At 46.3% G+C, this 26234-nt stretch overlaps 1 protein-coding gene across 2 annotated transcripts in view; it reads right to left on the reverse strand.

Annotated features, from left to right (window-relative positions):
* The window catches only part of ERMARD (ER membrane associated RNA degradation), a 111658-nt gene that overhangs the window by 49848 nt on the left and 35576 nt on the right, over positions 1-26234 (reverse strand). For both annotated transcript variants that reach the window (XM_040350932.1, XM_040350933.1), the window contains exons 7-9: positions 23747-23883; positions 17254-17368; positions 16225-16327 (exon numbers count right to left, since the gene is read on the reverse strand). In XM_040350932.1, the coding sequence (XP_040206866.1) occupies positions 16225-16327; positions 17254-17368; positions 23747-23883 (355 nt within the window). The remainder of the gene's footprint in view (positions 1-16224; positions 16328-17253; positions 17369-23746; positions 23884-26234) is intronic.

Consider the following 26234-nt stretch of genomic DNA (forward strand, 5'->3'; position numbering starts at 1 on the left):
TCCTTTATTTGAGCCATTATGTTGCTTAAGCTATCTGTCTGTGCTTCTCCTATATGGTCCTGTGTGTTGTGGGGAGGAGGGGTATCTCTAGTCAGGTAGTTAGCCCCTCCTGTGCAGGTTAAAAGCAGAAAAAGTTGTCCAAAATGTTTGGCTTCACTTGGCTTACCTGGTCCTCACATGGAGCTGTGGTGTTCCATCCTCATGCATGAGCGCGTAGCGTCATGCGCGCGCGACATTGATGTGTCTTAGGCGCGCGAATGAACTTTTTTTGTACGCTGCCTCGGTGCGCACGAATGTGCGCGGCGTGATCCGCGAGATGCGTGTGACGACATGTGCGCGCGTGCGGCTACGTGTGTGCGCGTAGCCTCGTGGTGCACGCCTAACAGCGGCGCGCGCGTGCGCGCAGGGGGTCTATCTCAGCTGTTCTCTATGAGACTTGAGATTACAGGACAGAGCAGGTCCTTATATGCTCCAGTCCACCTAACTGGTTCTGGCTGACGGTGGACACAGAGATCTTGTGCACATACTTTCAGTATTTGGTACTGGTGGTGGACAGTGACATCTGCTTAAGGCGCATAGTGGGCTCTGCACCTTGCCAACCATCAAATAGCAGCGTCAGTGCTGGTCTATAGGTTCGCAAGTAGTTGCAACTATTGTGAGTACCTCAGCTTTATCATGGCTAAAGGCTCAGGGACTAGAAGCAAAAAAGCAAAGGGATCGCCATCTGGCTCAGAGGATCTCGGGCATGCTCCTGCGGCTGCTTCCTCTCCTGATAAATTGAAGGAGGCCCAGGGTGAACCATCAGGTCTGTCAGATGCCTGATCTGCCCTTGTCCCACCTGCTCCAGTTTTTGTGACACAGGAGGCTCTGGCCTCAGCTATGGGGGGTCTGGAGCAGAGATTAGCGACCTTTATTGCATCCTCTCTCTCAAGGGAAAAACGCACAAGGTCCCCCTTTCCCTCTGAGGAGTCCCTCGATTTGGGGCATGCATCCTCAGAAGAGGTTGATTTACCCTCTGGAGATCTGGCAGAAGGTCAGTTGGAAGTAGTGGACTCTGAGGATTACACTTTGGGAGAACCCTTTTCGGCGTCACAATCCGAAAAATTGTTGGTCCAGTCCCTCACTGAGATGGTCCGTTCGGCCTTCAAGTTGCCACTTTCAGAGCCAGCTTCAAGTGCAGTCTCATCTTTAGGCTCCTTAAAAGCTCCTCAAGCTAATTATTCCTTCCCGGTTCACCCCCTGCTGGAAGGGCTTATCTACAAGGATTGGGAACATCCAGATATATATTTTCTTCCTCCTAAGAAGTTTTCGGTTTTATACCCCATGGAGGAACAATTCACTAAAAAATGGGGCATCCCCAAGGTTGACGCAGCTGTGTCCTGCGTAAACAAATCTTTGACCTGTCCAGTAGACAACGTTCTGGTATTCAAAGTACCGACAGACAAGAGATTAAAGACTTTATTAAAAACATCTTTTGCTTCGGCGAGAGGAATAACCCAGCCTGCAATTGCGGCTATTGGGATTTGCCAGGCCTTGAAAGACCAGTTTAAAGGGGTCTTAAAGGAATTGCCGGCACAACAGGCCCAGAATTTGGCTGAGTTTCCCAGAGCATTATGTTTTGCCATAGATGCTATGAAGGACTCCATTCAGCAGTCCTCACGTCTCACTCTCTCGCTAGTTCATATGCGCAGGTTACTCTGGCTGAAGAACTGCTCTGCTGAAGCCCCGTGTAAAAAATTACTGGCGGGGTTTCCCTTTCATGGAGAGCGTTTGTTTTGGGAAGATCTGGATGCTTATATTCAGAAAATTTCCAGTGGCAAAAGTACACTGTTGCCAGTAAAGAAAAGGTTTAGGGGTTCCCCCTCCTTTAAGAGATCCTCCTCTCCTATCCCTAGTACTTCCGGTACCAGGCAGTTCCGACGGCCTCCTGGACGATTCAATACAGGTGGGAAGCCACAGGGCCAGCCTCAGGCTTCCAAAAAGCCTTGGAACCGTAAGCCACAGGCCAAGCCGGCATCTAAGTCAGCATTATGAAGGTTCTCCCCCACTCAGCCGGGTGGGGGGAAGGCTTCAGCTGTTTGCGGAGGCTTGGCTAGACAGGATCCAAGACAGGTGGGTCCTCTCTACGGTCTCCGGGGGCTACAAGCTGGAGTTGAGCGAATTTCCTCCACCGCGCTTCTTAACCTCGAACGTCCCAAAGGACCTCGGCAAAAGAAGGTCCTTAGCATTGGCCTTAGATCCTCTGTTATCCCAAGGGGTAATCAGAGAACTGCCAGTGGAAGAACAAGGTTTGGGGTTCTATTCCAATCTCTTCACCGTCCCCAAACCAAACGGGGATGTAAGACCCATCCTGGACCTCAAGGCCTTAAACAAGTTCCTAAAGGTCGAATCATTCCGGATGGAATCGATCAAGTCAGTGGTGGCCTCCCTGCAAGGAGGGGAACTACTAGCGTCCATCGATATAAAGGACGCATACTTGCACGTTCCTATCTTTCACGACCATCAGAAGCTGCTTCGCGGTAAATCAGCGCCACTTCCAATTCGTGGCCTTACCTTTTGGTCTGGCCACCGTTCCTCGTGTTTTCACGAAAGTATTGGCTCCACTGTTAGGCTACTATGGATATGCCTTGAGACCTTAGATAGGCTATCTAGACGACCTATTGGTGGTAGACCGGTCAGTGGCCGATCTAAACTCAGCGGTACACAGAACCGTAAAATTTCTGGAATCCATGGGTTGGGTTCTCAACCTGGAAAAGTCAGCCTTAATGCCTGTGCAAAGGCTCGAATATTTGGGTCTACTCATAGACACAAAGCTAAAAAGGGTCTTCCTGCCCCAAAGGAAGTTCGAGGCTTTAAGAGAACTAGTTCAACTAGTCAAAGCAAAGCGTCAGCCTCCCATTCGCCTCTGTATGAGGTTACTGGGAAAGATGGTAGCCTCGTTCGAGACCGTTCCATTTGCGCAGTTCCACTCAAGGGAGCTTCAACATGCCATTCTGTCCGCTTGGAACAAAAAGGTTCAAGCCTTGGATCTCCCTATGTCTCTCTCCCGGTCAGTCCGGCAGAGCCTCTGTTGGTGGCTGGTTCCCCGGAACCTGCTAAAGGGGAAGTCCTTTGTTCCCGTGACATGGCAGGTTGTGACCACGGACGCCAGTCTGCTAGGCTGGGGTGCAGTCCTGGGAGGTTTGTCTCTCCAGGGGAAATGGTCAGCCTCCGAGAGGTCTCTACCCATAAATCTGCTGGAAATTCGAGCAGTCTATCTAGCCCTGTCAGCTTGGTCAGACAGGTTGAAGGGTCTTCCGGTCAGGGTTCAATCAGACAATGTCACTGCCGTGGCATACATAAATCACCAGGGGGGCACAAGAAGTCGTGCAGCCCAAAGAGAGGTGAATCGAATCCTGACCTGGGCAGAGAAATATGTTGCATGCATATCTGCAGTGTTCATTCCGGGTATAGACAATTGGCGAGCAGACTACCTAAGCCGCCAACAGGTGCTTCCGGGGGAATGGACTCTTCACCCCGACATCTTCCAGAGCATTTGTCAGAGGTGGGGAACACCACATGTCGATCTCTTTGCATCGAGGTTCAATGCAAGGGTGGGCAACTTTCTGTCCCGGACAAGGGATCCACTTGCTTACGGCACGGATGCACTGGTGTTCCCATGGGACCAGTTCTCCCTAATGTATGCGTTTCCTCCGCTGCAATTATTACCCTGTCTTCTTCGCAGGGTAAAGTCGGAAGGAAGACCAGTGATTCTGGTGGCTCCAGCGTGGCCCAGAAGGGCCTGGTTCACGGACATTGTAAGGATGTCCGTGGGGCAACCGTGGTCCCTTCCGCTTCGGCCGGACCTATTGTCCCAGGGGCCAATATTCCATCCTTCCTTACCGTCTCTCAATTTGACGGTTTGGCTATTGAGTCCCATATCTTAAAGAAAAGGGGTCTCTCTAATGCGGTGGCATCTACTTTGATTAATGCCAGAAAACCGGCATTCAAACTCATTTATTACAGAGTCTGGAAATCTTATGTGGCCTGGTGCGAGACCAGGGGTTGGCATCCCCGGAGGTATCTCATTGGCAGGATTCTGGAGTTTCTGCAGTTAGGGGCAGACATGAAGTTGGCCCTAAGCACCATTAAGGGCCAGATCTCGGCCTTATCGATTATTTTCCAAAGGCCACTAGCTACACATTCCCTGATCAAAACCTTTTTGCAAGGTGTGATCCGGCTTAGTCCACCAGTCAAGATTCCCTTGTGTCCATGGGATTTGAATCTGGTCCTTTCTGTCTTACAGAAGCAACCATTTGAGCCCTTGGCTCATATTCCTTTGGTCCTTCTGACCAGGAAGGTGATATTTTTGGTAGCCATAACCTCCGCTAGGAGGGTTTCGGAGTTGGCGGCCTTATCTTGTAAGGAACCGTACCTTATATTCCATAAGGATAGAGTGGTCCTACGGCCCCACCCAGCTTTCCTACCTAAAGTTGTTTAAAAATTTCATTTGAATCAGGATCTTGTTCTCCCTTCTTTTTTCTCAGAACCTAGTTCTGCAAGGGAGAAGTCTTTGCATACGCTAGACGTATTAAGAGCAGTTAAGATCTATCTTAAGGCTACTGCTCAGGTCCGGAAAACTGATACATTGTTTATCCTGCCAGAAGGTCCCAGATGTGGGCAGGCAGCGTCGAAGTCCACTATCTCCAAATGGATTCGGCAGGTCATTACTCAAGCCTATGGCTTTAACCTTAAAAGGTTCCCCCGTTTAAGGTTAAAGCACATTCCACTAGAGCGGTGGGTACTTCCTGGGCATCATCAAGCCTCCATGGCTCAAGTCTGCAAGGCCGCGACATGGTCGTCTGTCCATACTTTCACTAAATTTTATCAATTGGACATAAGAAAGAATGAGGAGAGCGCCTTTGGGCGCAGTGTGCTGCAGGCTGCAGTTTGATTCCTCATGTTTGATGGCGCCCGGCTTATTTCTTGGGGTCTCCCTCCCCTCATAGCATTGCTTTAGGACGTCCCACATAGTAATTACTATGCTTCTCTGTGTCCCGTGATGTACGATAAAGAAAATAGGATTTTTATAACAGCTTACCTGTAAAATCCTTTTCTTGAAGTACATCACAGGACACAGAGCACCCGCCCCTCTTTTGGGGTATTTGGGACACTTATTGCTTGCTACAAAACTGAGGTACTCCCGGTATGGGAGGGGTTATATAGGGTAGGGAACTTCTTGCCTTAAGGGCGTGCCAGTGTCCACACCTGAAGGTACTCTCTATAACCCACATAGTAATTACTATGCTTCTCTGTGTCCCGTGATGTACTTCAAGAAAAGGATTTTACAGGTAAGCGGTTATAAAAATCCTATTATATATATATATATATATATATATATAAAAATGTCCTCAGTTTAGGCCGATACTTATTCTTTTACCTATTTTTGGTAAAAAAAAAAATCGCAATAAGCGTTTATCGATTGGTTTGCGCAAAATTTATAGCGTTTACAAAATAAGGGATAGTTTTATTGCATTTTTTTTTTTTACTACTAATGGCGGCGATCAGCGATTTTTTTCGTGACTGCGACATTATGGCGGACACTTCGGAGAATTTTGACACATTTTTAGGACCATTGTAATTTTCACAGCAAAAAATGCATTTAAAATGCATTGTTTATTGTCAAAATGACAGTTGCAGTTTGGGAGTTAACCAAAAGGGGGCGCTGAAGGTGTTATGTGTTCCCTGAAGTGTGTTTACAACTGTGGGGAGGTGTGGCTGTAGGTTTGACATCATTGATTGTGCGTCCCTATATTAGGGAACACACAATCGATGACAGCGCCACAGTGAAGAACGGGGAAGCCGTGTTTAAACAGGGCTCTCCTCGTTCTTCAGCTCCGGGTACCGATCGCAGGACTGTAGCGGCGATCGGTTCCGCGAGTCACGTGGCCAAGGTCACAGAGTTTCGGACCGGGTCGCGGGAGCGCGCAGCGGGCGCACGCCCGCGACCCACCGCTGGGCTTTATACAATCACGTACAGGTACGTGATTGTGCCCAGCGGTGCCATTCTGCCGACGTATATCGTCGTTAGGCGGTCCTTAAGTGGTTAATAAAGATAAATTCCTACTGAATAAAATCCAACACATTCCCCGTTTCTTGGAGTTACTGCACAAGGTCTGGGAAACATAACAATAGACCACAGCCCTAAACCTGTATAGCATGCCAACTGCACGCAGTGTGCCAAGCTGAGCGCCCAAGCAGGATCCAGTGAGCAAAGCTGTGGTGTCCCAGTACAGGTATTTAATGTAGGCCTTGTCAGATTGAGGCCCTCGGCTTGTGGGGTCTCCCTGCAGGGACTCAGCTAATTATGATGTGATTTATACTGTTATGGTTGATAATACGTTTATTAGGTGTGTATAGCTTTAAGGGGTTTAGCCAGCCATCTCATGTTAAGTCAGGGTATTAGAGTCAGGAGGATTAAATGCTAGATAAGACCTTATTGTGTTATGTTATCCTACAAGGCAGTCTCTATGATCCACAGCTCTCAACCAATGAGCTTCAGCCTCATCAGGCCCTTATAAGGGATTGTACTTCCTGTTTAAGCAGTCTAATGCTTCCCTCAGTTCCTGGCAGAGCAGAGCAACACACAGTCAGAAAAGCAGTGCAGGCCTGAAGCCTCCAGGATAAAATACAGCAAAGAGTGGAGTATCCCTAAACATTACAGAACCAGTACTTCAGCTCATTTATCGGATCAATCCGTTATTTCGGCGAAAAGCCTCAAGTCTACAGACACTTCAGTAAGTGTATCTATTTTTCAGCCTAGTTAAGCATAGGCCCTGAATTACTATCCGGCTTTTGCAGCCGAGTATATACAGTATATGATCAACTAAGCTCAAGCATTATCAGCTGTGTGATCCAGAGACTGCCTGCAGAACATTTTGACACTCTGTTTAAAGCTGTGAAGATTTTGACACCTGCCTTCATGCCAGTAAAGCCTTTGTTGTTTTAACCCCCTGTTGTGGACTGTGTTATTACCATCCTAACTAGCGGGGATACGGAGGCCCCCGGAGCTGTAGTTTCCCGGGGTATACCAAGACTACAGTGGCGTCACGTGACAGAGAGGGTTAATACCATCTGGCCCTCACTAAGGGTTAATACCACCTGACCCTGGGCTCCTAGCCCCAAGAACCAAGTAGCTAACCATCAAGCGCATGTGTGTGGCCGTGGGACTCACCCTCCCCGGTCACCACATCGTTTTCTGGCGTCACGAACAGGATACGGGTGTACGCCTTAACCATTCAGCCACTAAAGCAAGTCCTCCCCCCCCCCCCAGAATCTGAACTGTGTCATTGAAAGTAATTTACTCAGCGAGGCGCATATACAAGTGGTGGGGGAGGTGAAGGAAAGACTGTTAGCTGCCATTATTAAGTGGAGAAAGTCTGTACCTGAAGGGGTTAAATTGTTTCCAGCATTTCCCGCGCGCGGGAGCGGTCGCAGCTCCGCCCAGTCAAGCCCCGGCGGTGACGCCTCTTCAGTGTGCAAGCCGGAACTAGAGAATCCACTCTGTGTTGCACGGAGGAAACAATTGCTGACCGGACCAAAAAAAAAAAAAGGAAGTTGCCGGGCACAGCCATAGCAACGTGTCCGGCAATAAAAGACAGCGCACTCAAAGACAGCGCACTCAAAGACAGCGCACTCAAAGACAGCGCTCTCAAAGTTTCTTAAAGTGACAGCGCACTCAAAGTTTCTTAAAGTGACAGCGCACTCAAACAAGGCTACAACATGTCAGCCCCAAGATCACCAGATGCAGGTGATGTACCAGATCCTCTTGCGGCTCCTGCACAAGCTACCCCTCCGGGATCACCTCCAGTGCGACGTCATGACAGTGGGGCCCCCCCATTCTACCTGGGGAAACCTGTGTTGCCTAACTACAGAGGGGATCCCTTTTCCCTCAAGGATTTCCAGGAGAGCTTCCAAAGCATTTTCTCTCTCTACTCTCTCCCCCCTAACCAACAGGTGCTGTTGCTCTTGGGACAGTTGCAGGGACCTGCACGTGAGGAAGTCCGTACCTGGCCCACTTCTGAGAAGACTACAGTAGATCAGATCTTCGAGGGATTACATCAGGTATTTGAGTCCCACTCACCCTCAGAGGTCCGCCTCAGGCTGTACGAGAGGCGACAAAAGCCGGGGGAAACACTAAGGGCATATGCAGTAGCCTTGCAGAATGCCCTGGAGGCAGTCCAGAAACTGGACAATATCACCCCTGACCAGGGTAACAAACTATTGATGGATAGATTCATAGAAGGGGTCCAAAATAAATGGGACAAGGCGCAATTAAAGATGTTAGCTGTACAGAACCCCAATATGTCTTTCTCTGCCTTTAAGCGCCTAGCCCTTCAAGTTATAGAGCAGGGGGCAAGCCCTGAGGAGCATCCTGACCCTAAAACGGAACCCATGGGTGCGGCGGCGTGCCCTGCACCACTGTTACCACCAGCCCCCGCACCCGTGGCTGTCACCCCGGCCTCCACTACAATTACTGAGATTCAAGAGGTTAGACAAGATATTGCCCAGCTTACCCAAGTGGTAAAGGAGTTGGCTAATCACACCACTCGGGTACTTAGAGAGCCTCCAGAGACTAAGAGACCTACTCCTGCCCCTCCTCCCCGTTATAGCGGGCCTCGCTCGGGACCATCTAGTAGGCCTTACTGTGATTTCTGTGACAAACCCGGTCATTGGAAGATGCAATGCTGGGCTTTAAACGGGCGTCCCCTGAGGTCGAGGACCGGCCCTCAGGAAAACGAATCACAGGTCCAGCAGAAGAGCCAATATACTCAGGACAGTCCTTATACATTGCATCCTGCCCCTATGTAAATGTTACCATAGATCAGGGGTCTCCAAACATTCTAAACAAAGGGCCGGTTTATTGTCCTTCAGACTCTTGGAGGGCCGTACTTTGGCCAGCGGGAGTGGAAAATTTCCTGGCATCAGTGGGAGTAAACATCTTGTATTAGGGGGAGGAATAGTGCCCCATTAGTGACGTCAGTGGAAGAAATGGTGCTCCACTGTCAGTGTCAGATGGCAGAATAGGGTCTCATATCAGTGGGAGGGAAAGTGCCCTAAGGGCCGGATAAAGGCAAGCAAAGGGCCGCATCTGGCCCTGGGGCCGCAGTTTGGAGACCACTGCCATAGATGGTGTCCAACTGCAGGCCCTGATTGATACAGGCTCGCAGGTGTCTACCATCTCTAAGGGCCTATTCTATAGGTACTGGAATGTCGATTCATTGTGTGAACCAGATGATATGGATTTTAGTGTCCTGGCAGGGGACGGGAAACCAATTCCCAGACATGGGTACTGGGAGCCCACTATTCAGCTGAGAGGTCACACACTTAGAGGTCAAGGTATAATTGTCACTAATGTCACAGTACCAGGGGCCACAGAGTTTATATTGGGGATGAATATAATGAGACATTGCTTCAGTGATATTTTGGATGCCTTGCATGCCTCTCTCCCCCACATGTCTTCCTCAGGTCAGAGGACTGCGCAACACCATCTCAAAATCCTAAAAGCAGAACAGAAGTTCGCGAACCGGAGAGGAGAAATCGGTAAAGTTCGGATCCAAGACATGAGGCCCGTGACCCTGCAGCCGAACACAGAGACAATTTTGTGGTGTCGGGCGCGCCCTGGTGTAAGGAATCAGGACTATCAGGCCTTACTGGAGCCCATACAATCTGAAGATTTTCCCTTGGTCCGAGCTGCAAGGAGCCTAGTGACGGTGGTGAATGGACGGGTCCCAGTCCGCCTAGTTAATTTGTCCGGCGTAGCCACCACCCTACCAAAGTACACTCCAGTGGCCCAACTTGTTTTCTTGGACTCCAGTGACATACTCTCTTCACGGAAGGCGGCCCAACAGCTGAGTGCCCAAACCGTGTCAGGGGCTACCGAAAATTCTCCAGAACCTTGGTGGCGCCAACTGCAAATAGGAGGATCTCTCACCCCACCAGAACAAGTCGAAGGGGTCATCGAGGTGGTGAAGGAGTGCCAGAGTGCCTTCAGCAAACACCCAACCGATTTTGGAAAAACCTCCATGATTAAGCATCGAATCCTGACCGGCGATAAACCCCCCATCAAGGAAAGGCATCGGCCTGTGGCACCAGGCATGTACCAAACCGTCAAGAAACTGTTAACCGACATGAAGGAGGCAGATGTAATACAAGAGAGCCAGAGTCCCTGGGCAGCACCCATGGTGTTAGTTAAGAAGAAGGATGGGACCATCCGTTTCTGTGTTGATTACAGGAAGTTGAACGACATCACCCATAAAGACGCATACCCTCTCCCCCGGATTGAGGAGTCACTCACCGCGTTGGGTTCTGCGGCCTACTTCTCTACATTGGATCTGACCAGCGGATACTGGCAGGTGCCCATGGCCGTCGAAGACAGGGAGAAAACAGCCTTTGTCACCCCCATGGGTCTTTTCGAATTTAAAAGTATGCCCTTTGGGCTGTGCAATGCCCCAGCTACCTTTCAACGGCTGATGGAGAGATGTCTGGGACACCTTAACTTCCAGAGTGTCCTACTCTACCTGGATGACGTGATTGTGTATTCCAAATCCTATCAGGAACATTTGACTCACCTGTCCGACGTCTTCCAAGTACTGATCCAGTATGGTCTGAAAGTCAAACCCTCCAAGTGCCACCTACTCAAGCCACAAGTACATTACCTGGGCCACGTCGTCAGTGCCGAAGGGGTCCAACCTGATCCAGCTAAAGTCGAAGTTGTCAAGAATTGGCCTATCCCACGCACCGTTAAGGATATTCGGAGCTTCTTAGGATTTGCAGGATATTACCGCCGCTTTATTCCTCATTTTGCACAAATTGCCGAGCCATTGACCTCTCTCCTGCGAGGCACGGCGAAGGGGAACTATAATGGCAAGCTGCCTGTGGAATGGGCCAAAGAGCAAGAGGTGGCCTTCCAGGCTCTAAAACATCTATTGACAGAGCCTCCCATCCTGGCCTATCCGGATTATACTCAGCCTTTCCGACTGTATACAGATGCCAGCTTTGAAGGACTCGGGGCAGTGTTGTCCCAGATGCAGGGAAAACAAGAGAGGGTGATAGCTTACGCCAGCCGGAATCTGCGAGGGGCTGAGAAGAATGATTCTAACTACAGTTCCTTCAAGTTAGAGCTCCTAGCCCTCGTGTGGGCAGTCACCGAAAAATTTAAGGACTATTTGTCAGCCACCTCATTCACGGTCTACACCGATAACAACCCCCTGGCTCACCTGAACACCGCTAAACTAGGTGCCCTTGAGCAAAGATGGGCCTCCAGACTGGCCAACTATGACTTCTCTATCAAGTACCGAAGTGGCAAGTCTAATATTAATGCGGATGTGCTATCACGCATGGCTCCTGGCGAAGATCCCCCAGTGGAGGACCAGTGGGAAGATGTGGAGATGCCTCCCTTCTATCAAAGATTCGTGAATCAGGATGTGGTCGTCACCCGCGAGGGGAGTGAATCTGGGTCTAAAGCAATCCAGGAAGACCTGTATACCTGGAGGACCCTACAGGAAGAAAGTCAGACTATGGGAGATCTGCAGGAGTATTTATTGACCAGGAGGGCACCTCCCCGGTTGCGACGGGGCCAGAACGACTACGAATTGAAGCGATTGTGGCGTCAGAGGAAAAGACTATTTGTGCACAAAGGAATGGTGTACAGGAACTTCTTGGACCCAGTGTCGGGTGAAAGGCTACACCAAATTCTGATCCCTCGGAGAGATGCCGCCATGGTATTGAATGCCTACCACGACCAGTCAGGACACTTTGGGGTCCATAAAACAGAAGCCACCATCCGACGCCGGTTCTACTGGATTGGAATGAGGAGCGACGTTGAAAAGTGGTGCAGTGAGTGTGCAGTCTGCAATATCACCAAGAATGGTCGCAAGAATGCGCGAGCACCCCTCCATTCCATTCAGAGCGAGAGGCCCAACCAATTGGTCGCCTTGGATCATGTCAAGCTGTCACCTACCCGGTCCGGGTATTCATATGCTCTCACCATGGTGGATCACTATTCCAAGTGGGTAGTGGTTGTGCCAGTCAAAGACTTAAAAGCCAAGACGACAGCCCAGAAGTTCTACACCCATTGGGTACAGATACTTGGATGTCCTGAAACTGTCTTGTCCGACCGAGGTCCGGCCTTTGAGGCCCAACTGTTTCAAGAATTGTGCCAGTTCCATGCTTGTAAGAAACTCAGGACCACTGCCTATCATCCGCAAGGGAATGGACTCTGTGAGAGGATCAACCAGGTGTTTATCCACATGCTGAGAGCGGCTTCTGTATCCCGACCTGAAGAGTGGCCTCAACTAATGCCTGAATTGTTGGAAATCTACAACAATACCATCCACTGTTCCACTGGTTATACTCCATTTTACCTCATGATGGGCCGACACGGTCAACTGCCTAAAGACAGGGTCTTTGGACTTCAAGCACCTTTCAACCACTCCCCCCAAGCCTCTTCGGAGTGGGTCTCGGAACATCAGAAAAGGATTCAGGAAGCGAGAGAGATAGTCAACAAAAAGATGGGCGAGGCACACTATAGGCAGCAACAGGACTACAACCGCCATGCCTCTGCCCAGCCGTTGCAAGTTGGTGATAAAGTCTGGCTGAAGAAGCATCCTAGAACCCATAAGTTGGACTCCCTTTGGGAAACTGAACCATACACAGTGATTTCCATCCCTTACCCGGACTCTGATGTCTACTCAGTTCAAAAAGCCGGATATGAACCACAAGTTGTCCACCGAAACCGGATCAAGCTGTGTCACAAAGGGAACCTGCCTGTGTTGGTGCCTCCTTCTGCACCACCAAGTCTTCCACCTCCAGTTCAGCCAGCACAAGTGCGGCCCACCAAGCCAGTTGAGCCTGAGAGGCCACTCCTGATGTTCGAAGATGATCCTCTCTTCCCTTCTGACCAAAACGTCTTCTTTGGTTATGTGCCAATCAGTTCCATTCCATCAACCTCAGTCTTGGCACCAGAAGCTCCAGAGTTTACTCCAGCCATCCGCTCACCTGCTGCAGTCCCATCAGAACCTTCTAATGTGGGAGAAAGCTCCATAAGTCAAGAGCCATCACTGGCCCCCATTGTCCAAGATGAAGGTGCAGCTGTCAGTCCAGAAGAAGCAAGTGTTCAAGGAGAAAACAGTGCTCCAGAAAACTCAGAAATGGTGTTGCGTAGATCGGCCAGACCTAATTTCGGATATCCCCCAGAAAGATATAGGGATTAATCCATTAATTATACCTACAATATATGTAGATAGACTACATACACCTCAGTTAGTATACATCTCAAGTATACATCATTACTAACTAATTTGTCACTAGTTACCTATTTACCTTATTTAGTGTATAGGAACATACCTGGCCAGTAAGCCTCCTATCCCTCACTTAAGCACTACAAAAAGAAAAGGGTATCCTCTAAGAAATGTCTAATTGTGTACTTCAGGCATAGAATAAAAATGTCTAGCAAAAATTAAAGTGTGTTCTGGGGAGAAGAGCTAATAGCCTAAGGGCCCCAGTAGCCAAGGCATTGGGTAGAAAGCCTCCGGCAGCCCAATCCAAAACCTGGTCAGTCTTAAAAGTGTAATCTAACAATAATATACTGTTCAAAACTGAGTGATAACGTTTAACAGATATGTATTCTGTCTGGGACCCAGATAACCACTTACCCTGCACAAAATAATGATCTCACTTTATCTAATAAGCCTGCAAGGGACATTTATGTGTATAATGCCTCAGGACTTATCATATGAACCTGTTCGTATATGTTTATTTTTTTTCCCAAAGAACCTGGAACGGACATTGGTGTACAAATGCCTCAGGACTTCTAGTGGCCCCAAGGTCACCTCGTTTCCTCAATCCGTCAGTGCCTTAATCGTCGAGGACGACTTCTATTTAGTGGTGGGGTTTGTGGTGTCCCAGTACAGGTATTTAATGTAGGCCTTGTCAGATTGAGGCCCTCGGCTTGTGGGGTCTCCCTGCAGGGACTCAGCTAATTATGATGTGATTTATACTGTTATGGTTGATAATACGTTTATTAGGTGTGTATAGCTTTAAGGGGTTTAGCCAGCCATCTCATGTTAAGTCAGGGTATTAGAGTCAGGAGGATTAAATGCTAGATAAGACCTTATTGTGTTATGTTATCCTACAAGGCAGTCTCTATGATCCACAGCTCTCAACCAATGAGCTTCAGCCTCATCAGGCCCTTATAAGGGATTGTACTTCCTGTTTAAGCAGTCTAATGCTTCCCTCAGTTCCTGGCAGAGCAGAGCAACACACAGTCAGAAAAGCAGTGCAGGCCTGAAGCCTCCAGGATAAAATACAGCAAAGAGTGGAGTATCCCTAAACATTACAGAACCAGTACTTCAGCTCATTTATCGGATCAATCCGTTATTTCGGCGAAAAGCCTCAAGTCTACAGACACTTCAGTAAGTGTATCTATTTTTCAGCCTAGTTAAGCATAGGCCCTGAATTACTATCCGGCTTTTGCAGCCGAGTATATACAGTATATGATCAACTAAGCTCAAGCATTATCAGCTGTGTGATCCAGAGACTGCCTGCAGAACATTTTGACACTCTGTTTAAAGCTGTGAAGATTTTGACACCTGCCTTCATGCCAGTAAAGCCTTTGTTGTTTTAACCCCCTGTTGTGGACTGTGTTATTACCATCCTAACTAGCGGGGATACGGAGGCCCCCGGAGCTGTAGTTTCCCGGGGTATACCAAGACTACAGTGGCGTCACGTGACAGAGAGGGTTAATACCATCTGGCCCTCACTAAGGGTTAATACCACCTGACCCTGGGCTCCTAGCCCCAAGAACCAAGTAGCTAACCATCAAGCGCATGTGTGTGGCCGTGGGACTCACCCTCCCCGGTCACCACAAAGCAACATTACAGGCCATCCCAATGGTGTGGGGTCTAGGTATGGTTCCCAAGGTTTTACTGATAGGAAATTTCTCCATAAGGGGCACCTGCAGATGGAATTTTTTAATGTGTGCACATGGGTATTACCTTTCCGATGCTACATATCTGGAAAAACTGGTAACACCTGGAACTTTACAAAGTTATACATTTACCATTTGGCTACTGGCTGCATTACACAGAGGATTCTTCAAAAGCCTGTAAAGACTTTGGAAAAACATAACTAGCAAAAAAGAACTCAAAGTGGGTTAAGGGTTATAGGAGGATGCACAGGGGGTGTGTCCAAAAGAATTTCCTGTGCCCAATCATATGAAGGTAGCAGCCTATAACTCAGGCTATATCTACAGTTTATCCGCCCTGTGTTATTAGGATGCAACATTTGCTATACATATTTAAAAAATTATCTGGCATACAAAACAGTAAAATATATGTATTACAGCTATGTATTTGTCGGTCTTGAGTTATGATCTAAGAAAAAAAAAAATTGGAAGTTTACAAAAAAGAGATTTAGTGAAGAAATGTACAGTGCTAAATCTTGCTTGACAGATTATGTAAAATGGTATCAATATCAATATATTTTCACCACTTGCCGATTTGAAATAGTGCTGTTCCAATCTATAACATGCCTCCGATTGGTTATTTTTTTGTGTTCAAGGCACACAGAAACAAATGGGCCCTTTCAGACAGGGCGGACTCCGTCCCAATCCACTCACAGATCCGCTGCTGATTGCACCATAGCAGACAATGACACATCTGTGTCTACCCTAGATTGTGCAGAGCGGACACAGACAGAGCCAGCTCTGCTCAATGGGCAGTCGGGTATATACAGACTCCACTGTCCATTTACATCCAAATACCCTCTGATTCAATCTTCCTAAATGGAAGCGGATGGATCCCGTTCCATATTTCTAGAGAGCCGGATGGGACCTGGAGATAGCTGTGTGTAAACAGACCCTGTCTGTCCATAGGGGTGAGTGAACCAACCAATTAGGTATGTCTGAAAAACTGACAGGCGGGCCTGATTGGACCCGTCGTGTGAAAGGGAATACTGTACGTTGCGCATTGGGTGTCCACAATTATAGGCACATGAGTTGTAAATATGAAGAAAGCTTGAAATTTGGAAACACAACAGGGTGGACTAAATTTTGCCAGCTGACAGACCAACGTGTGGTAATGTTGGTTTCTATTCAATATGCAACAGCAACTTAAATTTTTGTTAAAAACAAGGAATTATAATGAGAATGTTTAATAACCTTAATTTAAACTAGAATTTACTAACTTCAGCAGTAAGCATCCGATCCAGACAGTTGTTAACAGTGGTAAAGATGAGTCTTAGACCAGTTTCAAGCTGTGGAAGTATTAGTATAGCACAGTCTGCATATCTGAATACAGAGAACGACAAGAAGAAAAAAAAAACATGATGGCAATATTCCAAAACTCTAGTGCAGAGCTTCAAAAAGAAGTTCTGATCTTCACACGAAAATACTTTTTGCTTAGTTATCTCTAGTTTCAACCGTTTTCCCACACAGCTGTACTATAAATTAAAGTCCTTCTGGGAAGGTCCCTGTGTAATGGGGGCTTTTCGATGCAGTTCAACGCTTCAGCAACCGCTCTGATCTTTGGTCGAGAGCTGCAAAGTGCCACTGGGAAACCACAAAAGTCTACTGGTGCTTGCCAATCAAGAGATCGCTATGATTGACCAATAATGGTTGATCACAGTAAAAGTTTGCCCACATCAATGAACTTTCCCTGCTGTTTGTTAGTTTATCTATCCTCTCACAGCTGTTTTTTCACAACCTGCAGAATGAGCAGCTATATACTACTTAAAAGAGAAGTTCAGGATTAAAAAAACAAAAAAACAATTCTACTCACCTAGGTGGATGCAGCATCGATCTGATGCTGCATCTGTCTGGCATTGGTTCTGAAGTGAGAACTGGGCAGAGAGCGCTGGGCTGTGGAGGGGGTAGGAGGGGCTGGCTCAGCATTTCAGCGATGGTCATATGGTAGGGATCTTTCCCGAACCTGGACCAGGTAAGTGATGTCAGCTGACAGTGGGCTGTTGAATTGCACTTCTGTGATCCATAGAAGAGGTATGGTCAAAAAAGTTTTGGCCATACTTTTTTAAATGCACCAAATGATCTGCATGCAAGGTGACTGTAGCACTAGTATTAAAACAGTTAAGTATTGTGTGTGACTTCTGTGAACTCCCCGTGCCAACCTTTTACCTTTGTGCTCTCTTTTGAATATAAAAATGCTTAGAAAATAAGAATATACAGCTTAGCTGAGTAAATAAAGTGAGCTATTTTACCTGAATTGTTTGAAGGCTGTAATTGCCTCCTTCCAGTAGGGCATCATATTAGCAAACACAAATTTGGATTCTTCCACCAACTTTTCAGACAAAGACAGTACTTCCTCATCAAGATCTACATTAAGTAAACAGTTATACATTATTTCTGCTTCAAACTTCTTGCAATAGGTAACTCTCGTCAAGGGGCTGCAGATGAAATTCTCATGATCTGTGCACATGGGTATTACTTTTCTGATGCTATAAAAAACTGGTAAAACCTGGACCTTTTACAAACCTATACATTTACCATTTGCCTACTGGCTGCATGACACTGAGGATTCTTCAAAAGCCTGTAAAGACTATGGCAAAATGTAACTAATAATTATTTTAAAGAAGTATTATTTGACTTCATTTTGACACAAGAATTCTGGCAAGAAATGTTCTCACCTGGGCAAGTCCATAACTTTTGGACAGCCCAGGGTCAACAAAGCAGTGTTACATTTAGTGAAAGTGGAAAAACGAATGCGCAAACCAAATTAAACCAAAGCCTCAAGGAGTGGCAGCCAACATTTTTTTAAATACAATACTTTTTTTTATTGTTGTTTGCATACAAAAAGATACAAAAGATATTACATCATCGTGCATAATATAAAAAATACACAACCATACATTTTTCCCCCTATCTTGTCCTCACCTCTTTCTTTGTACCATTTTAAATAAATGAAAGATCTCTTTATTCTAAACTGTCATACCTCGCCTCCCCCCCCCCACCCCACACACCCTCACCCTCCCACCCACCCTCCCATCACACCGTGAGCCAATTTTGGAAATCAATATACTTTAAGTCAATCTTCCCCATGGAGGAATGCCCGATAGCGGGTTAAGATATTTATTGAATTTGGATGACGACAGTCCTCTTTTTATATAGAGCATCCTGTTTCGTCTAGCCAGGGTTTCCACATCCTCACAAACTTACTATAATTCCCTTGTCGGGTAAGTGTCACTCTCTCACTCCAAATCATTGCGTTAATAGTTTCAACCCAAGATTTAGCAGTGGGTGGTATCTGGGCCTGCCACCTCAACGCAATTAACTTCCTTGCCTGGAAGAGGCATCTCAGCACCACTTCAAGGGAGCTGGCTGGCACTCTGTTTTCCTCTATGCTGCCTAATAAGCATATCTTAGACTCAGCTTCAAGCTTAGTTTTAAAAGTTTTATTTATTTTGGCAACCACCTCCTCCCAGTATCTAAATAGCTTAGGACATTTCCACAACATGTGGATAAGATTGCCTGTCGCTCTGCACCTTGGGCATTTGTCAGTACTTCTCCACCCAAGATTGAACATTCTCCTGGGGGTATAGTATACTCTATGCAAGAGGAACAAGTGTGATACCTTCTGAGATGGGGAGATCGAAACCAATACCCCCCTACTCAAGATCGCACTCCATTGTTCCGTGGTCATTTGACCTAAGTCTTTCTCCCATCCTGTCCTGCTCTTAGTAAGGCCTGCCCTACTTATGGTTTTAGCTCCTATTCTTGAGTACAACTCAGATATCAGTCCTTTAGTTGTTTTTGAAGAGGTTATTTTCAGGAGGGTGGGAGCTGGGGACCATACGATGGGTTGTAGCCCAAACTGAGCTTGGATGGCGTGTCGGATCTGGAGATATCTGTAAAATGTTTTATTTGTTATGTTGAATTCCTGTCGCAAGTCTGCGAAGGATTTCATCTGTTCTCCATTGTACAATTGGCAGCCAACATTAAAATTAAGTTCCTACCCTGCTGAGGGAATGTGACTTCCGCTACCATTGGGGTTTCCCCTTTAGCCTAACAGCAAAGAAAGATGGGAGGTCCACCACACTGCGTGATCCGGAGGATCTTCGGTCCTTCTGCAGAGACTTGGACATTCCTGTGCCACCAACTCCTGGTTGGGACCCCCTGCCGGCTCCTCTACCACGTCCGCCCCCCTGGATCCAGGTCACTGGGAGGAAGCGCCCATGGTCTCGCCCTTCTGGCGCTTCTCCACCTTCCCATTTACATTGAATCTCTGCTCCCTCAGGGGATGGTTCACCACCGCTTGTCTGAAGACTGGTTTACCCTGTTTCCCATACTTTGGGACTAGATAGTCCTGGTTTTACATTTATTTGTTTGCATTGGCCTTTTAGGGGTCACGTTACTAGTTGATGCCTCCTTCTCTTGTTTTTTTACTGGGGACTCCCCTTCCTGGTGCCTCGTCTAGGTGGGTTATACTGTGAGATGTTAACAGTGTATGAATTTGTGTTATATGACCGTGTTATATGTTTTGTTTATTATTTATCACCCTCTTCTCTCCTCCTTTCCTTGGCTCCTTCCCATTCTCTTTCTTCTACACCCTCCCCTACTGGACCACCCCCTATTTCTGGGACGTGGGCCCTGGTTGCCCGGCCCTTGCCCTCCAATCTGGGACTATCTTCGGGACTCGACCGGCAGACCCCCTACACATCTGGCCAATCTCTACTCGGATGGGTAAGCAATCGCATCTTTTTCTTCTGTATCCACCATGATTGACGCATTATCGCTTAATGTGAAGGGCCTTAACTCCAATGTAAAGCGTAGTTCAAGCGATCCGCAGCAGACATTATCTTTGTCCAGGAGACCCACCTTGCTAAGTCAGGCACTATGGCATTTGCTCTTAAACACTTCCCCCAAATATATCTCTCCTCTAATCCACGCAAGTGGGCAGGTGTAGCGATCCTATTTAGGCAGGGATCCCCCTTCCCACTGCAATCCCTGCACGCAGATCCCCAAGGCCACTATCTCATTCTCCGGGGCTCCTAGAAAAGTTCCGACATCACTCTCTGTAACATCTATGCCCCATACGTCAATCAGAATACCTTCCTATCTAAAGTATTTAAACGCGTGTTTGAGTTCCCTCAACAGTATTTGGTCATAGGGGGAGATTTTAACCTGACCTATTCCCCGGGCCTAGATAAGCTCTCCGTAGGGCCTGAAAAAACCTCCTTAGCGGCTGATAAGAAATCCACCCTTTTTCGCCAATTAACCAGGAAGTATGTCCTTTTTGACGCCTGGCATACCATATATCCTTCAGCTAAGCAATTTACTTTCTACTCTCACCCCCACAAATCCCATTCGCATCTTGATTATTTCTTTGTTAATGCCCCAACCCTGAGAGCCTGTACAGGCTCGGATATTCAAGCGATTTCATGGTCGGATCACGCCCCGATTACACTCTAGCACTCTCCCCAGGATCTCTTCAAGTTTGTCACTGACGTCTAAACAAGTTTTTGCTGAAGCATGATTTCTCTAGGGCGGAACTGGAGCAAACTTTGAAACTATACTTCACTGAAAACTGCTTCTCTGAGGTCTCCCCCGCTTCCCTATGGGAAGGCCATAAAGCGTTCTTCCGTGGCCAGTGCATATCACTCTCCACCGCCCTAAAACGTAATACCAATAAGGCCAGATGGCTGCTGTTGGATGAGCTCCGACAAGATCCCAATTGCTAGGGCCAATGGTGCTTTTACGAACGCTATGGCGACGTGCTAATTTGACCTACCATCTGACCTCCTATGCTTCCCTGGTCACTTCCTTTCTATTTACTCCCAACATACCAGATAGCTTGACCTCGCAGATGTCCCAAGTCTGGATTGATAGGGCCATGTTCCCGGTACGGTCACTTGGTAGATGCCAGAACCAGAACTTTGAGGTCCTTCCAGGACCTCAAAGATGCTTTTGATTTACCCAGACAAGCCTTTTTTAGTTACCTACAAATCCGCCACTTTGCACAGTCCCTACATTCCGAACCTGCAATTCTTCCCCTTGACCGAGTTTGAGAAGATATGCTCAGAGGGTTTGTCCCCTAAAAGTATGAGATCGCGCACCTACCAACTCCTGGTTACAGATATGTCGCCAGCCGGTCCTAGACATGCCTATATGCGCAAATGATTGTTCCCTATTGGCAGACGGTGCACTCTCTTCTCCACTCCATCTTTGGTTCCTGGGTGCCACTTGACTCTAAATTGTTCCTCTTGGGCCTCCCATCTCCTTCCTTTTCTAAGTCCTCTGAAAAACTCTTGGCCCAAGTGTTAACAGCTGGGCGATGCTTGATAGCCCTGAAATGGAAACGGAGGGAACCCCCCTCGTTGGTCGAGTTGCACTTCAGGATCAGAGACGTCAAAACGGATGGAATATATGACGGCCTCCTTAAAAAATTCCCTTGAGATGCACAACCGAATATGGGAGCGGTGGGATATCCTGGAAACTCCCATTGCCAGTTGACACGGAGCTGATCTTCCCGGGATGTGAAAAGACTTAGGACCGGGTGGTCGTCCTCCTCCCTCCTACCTTCTCCCCTCTCTAATCTCTCCTCTTTCCTTTATCCCCGCTCTCTAGCCTCCTCGGCAATATTTTTATATATATATTTTTATATATATATATATATATATATATATATATATATATATATTGTTATTGTTATTGACACACACTTGAATGGGTACGAATCTAGTGGTCATGTAGAAGCAGTGACTCACGCTTCATTGTCTGGTTTCTGAGTTGCACTGTTTTTCTGTTCAACGTGCCTCAAACCTGCTTCACTACGTGCAGCATTGTATGTTGATAATACACCTGCTGTATACCACTTAACGCGTGTCTTTTCCATTCTTTGTCTGTTCTTTTTATGTTGGAAAATGTGAAAATTTATAAAAAATGTAAGTTTTAAAAAAAAATTAAGTTCCACCTGCTTCTATGTTTATTAACTTGACTTTTAATAAACACACACTCAAATAAAGTGCTAATGTGCACAAAAATAATAAATCAATCAAGTTCATAATTATTCCAATCAGTGCAATAACACTAAAATTCATATATGTGCAAAAAATTGCAAGTGCAAAAAAAAGGTAGTCCCTTGGTACTAATAATCCAAAAAAGTGCATGTGCAAAAAGTGTAACATTTGCACAACTGGAGAGGACATATTGCCAGAGACTCTATAAATGCTAGACTACTAGTGTTTACCCCTCTCTATGTTCTAAAAAATCAGGTTGATCCTGCCAGTTCCTGTGACACCCCGTCTCTGCTGACCACAGTAATCATGGCTGCTGAGCCCTGATTACCGTGGTCAGTTTACGTGCCTCCTTCATCTGCTGCTCTCCTCTCTCCCCCACATCCCCCATGTTGACTTTACAACCACTTGAAGGAATAAGTGTAATTTCATATAAAGTACACCTATCCTGCCTGCTTAACTCCCCCGCCCCCCTTTTTAAAAAGTATATCCCCACTCCCTCCACATTCATACTTACCTAATCTAAGAACTGCAGACTTGCAAAATGCTTACACCATTCAGCCAAGTCTTCTTGCCACTGGCTGTGCCTATGCAGTAACACCTCAAAATTTTATGGGAGCCTTTTCTTAGTGCCTCTTCCACAGAAGGTCCTTTAAAAATCCATGGGGATCCACTGTGCACCTGCAACCATTGATTCGCCTGCAGGCTTTATAGGCACTGGACAAGGCTGTGGCTGTCAATGTCAGGTAACCCCCTGGTTTCCTTAATGATGTCATCTCTGACAATATATGCATCGTTTTACATTCATATCATTCCATTTCCTCAAGGAGTTAACAACCTAAGGTTCCTATGTCACATGCGCACACATACACACACTAGGGCTACTTAGACTAATTACCCTACCAGCATATCTTTGGAGTGTGGAGATGCAACTTGATTACTTGGAGTAAACCCACACATACACAGGTAGAGCATGCAAACTCCATGTAGGGAGGGTTCTGTCCTGTATTTGAACTGAGGGTCCCAGTACTACAAGGTAGAAGTGCTACAATTTAAAGCTTAAAGTGGAACTTCACTCTCTCAATCAACACAGACTATGTTTAATCATTATGCTGCTAGCATTAGTAAATAGATAGGGGAGTATATTCTATTTACTTGTTTTAAACTTTTTTTTACATGTCTTTAGTTACTTTCTGGTTTTCAGGCCTAGGTAAATGACGTCATCATTCCTAGGCATCTTCAGGAGGGGAGACAGGATTTCTTAGCTGAGCGTGCCCTCCTGCATGAGATAATGGCAGATGGATTCAGGGAAGTAAGTTGTACATGAATCATTTGCCCTTACTCAAAGATGGCCACTGTGACAAATGCTAGAGTGAGGTTTTTCAAAGTGATTTCCCAGCTGAATAAAGCATAGCAACATGGATGAATGCAGGAATTTGCTTTAAAATATTATAAATGAATTTAATAGCGTCTTTGATTTGTGGTGCTCAGATGCAGTGCAGTTCTGCTTTAAAATCAACAGGGTGTGCACATTCTAGCATGACAATTCTTCTCTTTATTAGGGAGTGTTATCACTGTAGGACCAGAAGTCTAGAAACTAGTAGGATCATTAAGAAAAAAAAAAAAAAAAACGCACAACAAAGCATGTGCTGCAGTGCACAGCATTGTGGTATGACTTGACCTTTAGCGATTAAGGTTTCTAAAAAAAAAAATCTATTGCAATGTTGCTCTGACAACATACCTGGAAAAACTTCCAGTTCCTCTGCACTGTAAAAAACAAAGTAAGGGCGGTGCACAAGTAACATTCCAGAGTTAGAGTGATGAGCCTGTAGGATCTGTCCCAGGCCTCCAGTAAACAGCAGCAGCACAGAACAATACCTGAAGAAAGGAGTATTTTTGAATTTAAAATAAATCATAGCAGGACAAAATGGAAGAATGAACAATAGCGTGCAAGGTTCTAAATATAAAAATATAATTTCCTATTAAAATTAGCAGATACTTAAAGCTCAAGCCAGGTTTAAAACATATGCTCTATGTGTACCAGTCAAAATACTTACAATACTTTTCACTTAATCTTATGATGCAAATTGATTAAAATTAGTTTATGAACTCCAATCTCAATATCCTTGATCTAATAACATACCGTGCCCCCACCATCAATTCTTTAAGAGCCCTTTCACACTGGGGCAGTGGGGGGCGTCGGCGCTTTACCGTCATTTTCGCGGCGCTATTTGGCCGCTAGCGGGGTGCTTTTAACCCCCTCTAGTGGACAAAAAAAGGGATAAAACCGCCTGCAAAGAGCCGGGGGAGGGGTACTTTAGGAGTGGTGTATTCACCGCTCCTACAGCGCCTCAAAGATGCGGCTAGCAGGACTTTTTTTACCTTCCTGGCAGTGCACCACTCCAGTGTGAAAGCCCTCTGGCTTTCACACTGGAGTGAAAGGAGCGGCTCTTTCAGAGCGCTTTGCAGGCGCTATTTTATGCGTTTATAGCACCTGCAAAGTGCCTCAGTGTGAAAGGGGTCTAACATACCTGAAGAAAAGAATCTACTACATAAAAAAAATAAAAAAAATAAGTGCAAAATTGATTGAAATTAACCAATCTAGTCAAAAATTTGCCAATTAGCAATGTGTAAAGTCAAAACTCATCGTGTACATACAAGCAAATTAAACAAGTACAGCGAATATTCAAAAATGTCAAATGTGCAAAAGATTATAGTGGTATTAAGTTTATACCTACAGTAATTTTGATTCTGGTATGTCATCCAGGTTTATAGATATCTTCACAATCGTTTACTTAAAATGTTACTAAACCCAGGAGTTTGCACTCACTATATCTGGTCTCCCACAGTACACAGAACATGGAAATGCAATTATTTAAATAAATATAAAAACTGCTAATCAGCAGTTAGAGCAGTCTTGTGACTTCTATCAGTGTCTGGTTAAAGCCTGTAGGAGGAGTTTTTATTCTCCCTTGATTGCCCTATTAGGCTGCAGGACCCCTGACCCTCTGTCTGGACAGTGCTGATCACATGCACTCTTCCAAGAAAAAAAGACTCTCTAGCAATACACACCAAACTCAGCATGTGCAGCTTGCCCCCAAGGCTTTGTTCTTTAAGGAAATGGTTTGGGGACAGTGGAAGAAGGTGAGGATCAGAAAAGACGGGATTAAAACAGCTTTTTTACACAATGCAGAGGATTAACCCCTTAGCTTCCACAGCGAGTATAACAAGCATGCTTTACTGCATATACAGACTAATTTTTACGGTTGTGGGTTTAGTAAAACTTTATAACAGAAAGGGATTGAGCATATAGATGTAATCTTAACAAACAGAGCGATTCCTTGGCTTGTGATCCTCCAAATTCCCCAATTATTGGAGGATCAGATTTTTCCACAAAACATGTAGTGCAGTGCCGGTAGTACATAATGGTACAGCTAGAGCCCAGAGGCGATTCAGTTCGCATGAGTAGCGCTATACAATTCATTCATTCATTTATTCAGAGCTCAGACTTCTCACAACTGCCCAAAAACGTATTACTGCACATTTGCTGGTTAAAGGGTGCTGATGAAGCACAACAGCATACTAGAGAGCGGAACTGGCTTGCTTTTGTTCCTTTCCCAGTTGAGATCCTAAACTCTTCATTTGACAGGGATGCTCCTCTCTTATGAGAGCTATAGGAGGGCCTTTCCCAAGGACCTAACCAGTTACTCTTGTTAAAGTGCTAGCCGGAGAACCATGCAAGACAGGCCATAAATTTGCACAATTCCCCCATCAACACAGACAGTGCTGACAGGGGAATTCCTTCAGTCAGGACATTACATTCTCCCAGCAAAGGGTGGTGGGGGGTTTGGGGGAAGCCGTCCCTGCCAGGAGAAGTCAGCGATTATTGCTAGTGGCTATAACAGCCGCTAGTGAAAAATCACAAGTAAATCCGGCAGGCCAATTTTACCCAAGTTGATCGATCAATCAACTTGGTACATGCAGCCTGTCCATACAAGGTTTGAATCTTGGCCAGTTCCATATGCACCGGTCGAGATTTGAACCGTCTATGACCGGCCTAAGTGCGATAGAGAAATAGAAAGGCCAGACCTTCTAGAAAATTACATTGCTGTCTGTGTCTCCAGCGGGAAACTTTTTTCTCCTATTTGTACTGGTGAACATTGTTACAAAAAAAAAAAGTTAACAGAAAAAAAAAGGTAAAGGGACAGTAAGGAACGGGAAATTTTGCC

Source organism: Rana temporaria, chromosome 4, assembly GCF_905171775.1.
Source record: "Rana temporaria chromosome 4, aRanTem1.1, whole genome shotgun sequence".
In the NCBI taxonomy this organism is placed as follows: domain Eukaryota; kingdom Metazoa; phylum Chordata; class Amphibia; order Anura; family Ranidae; genus Rana; species Rana temporaria.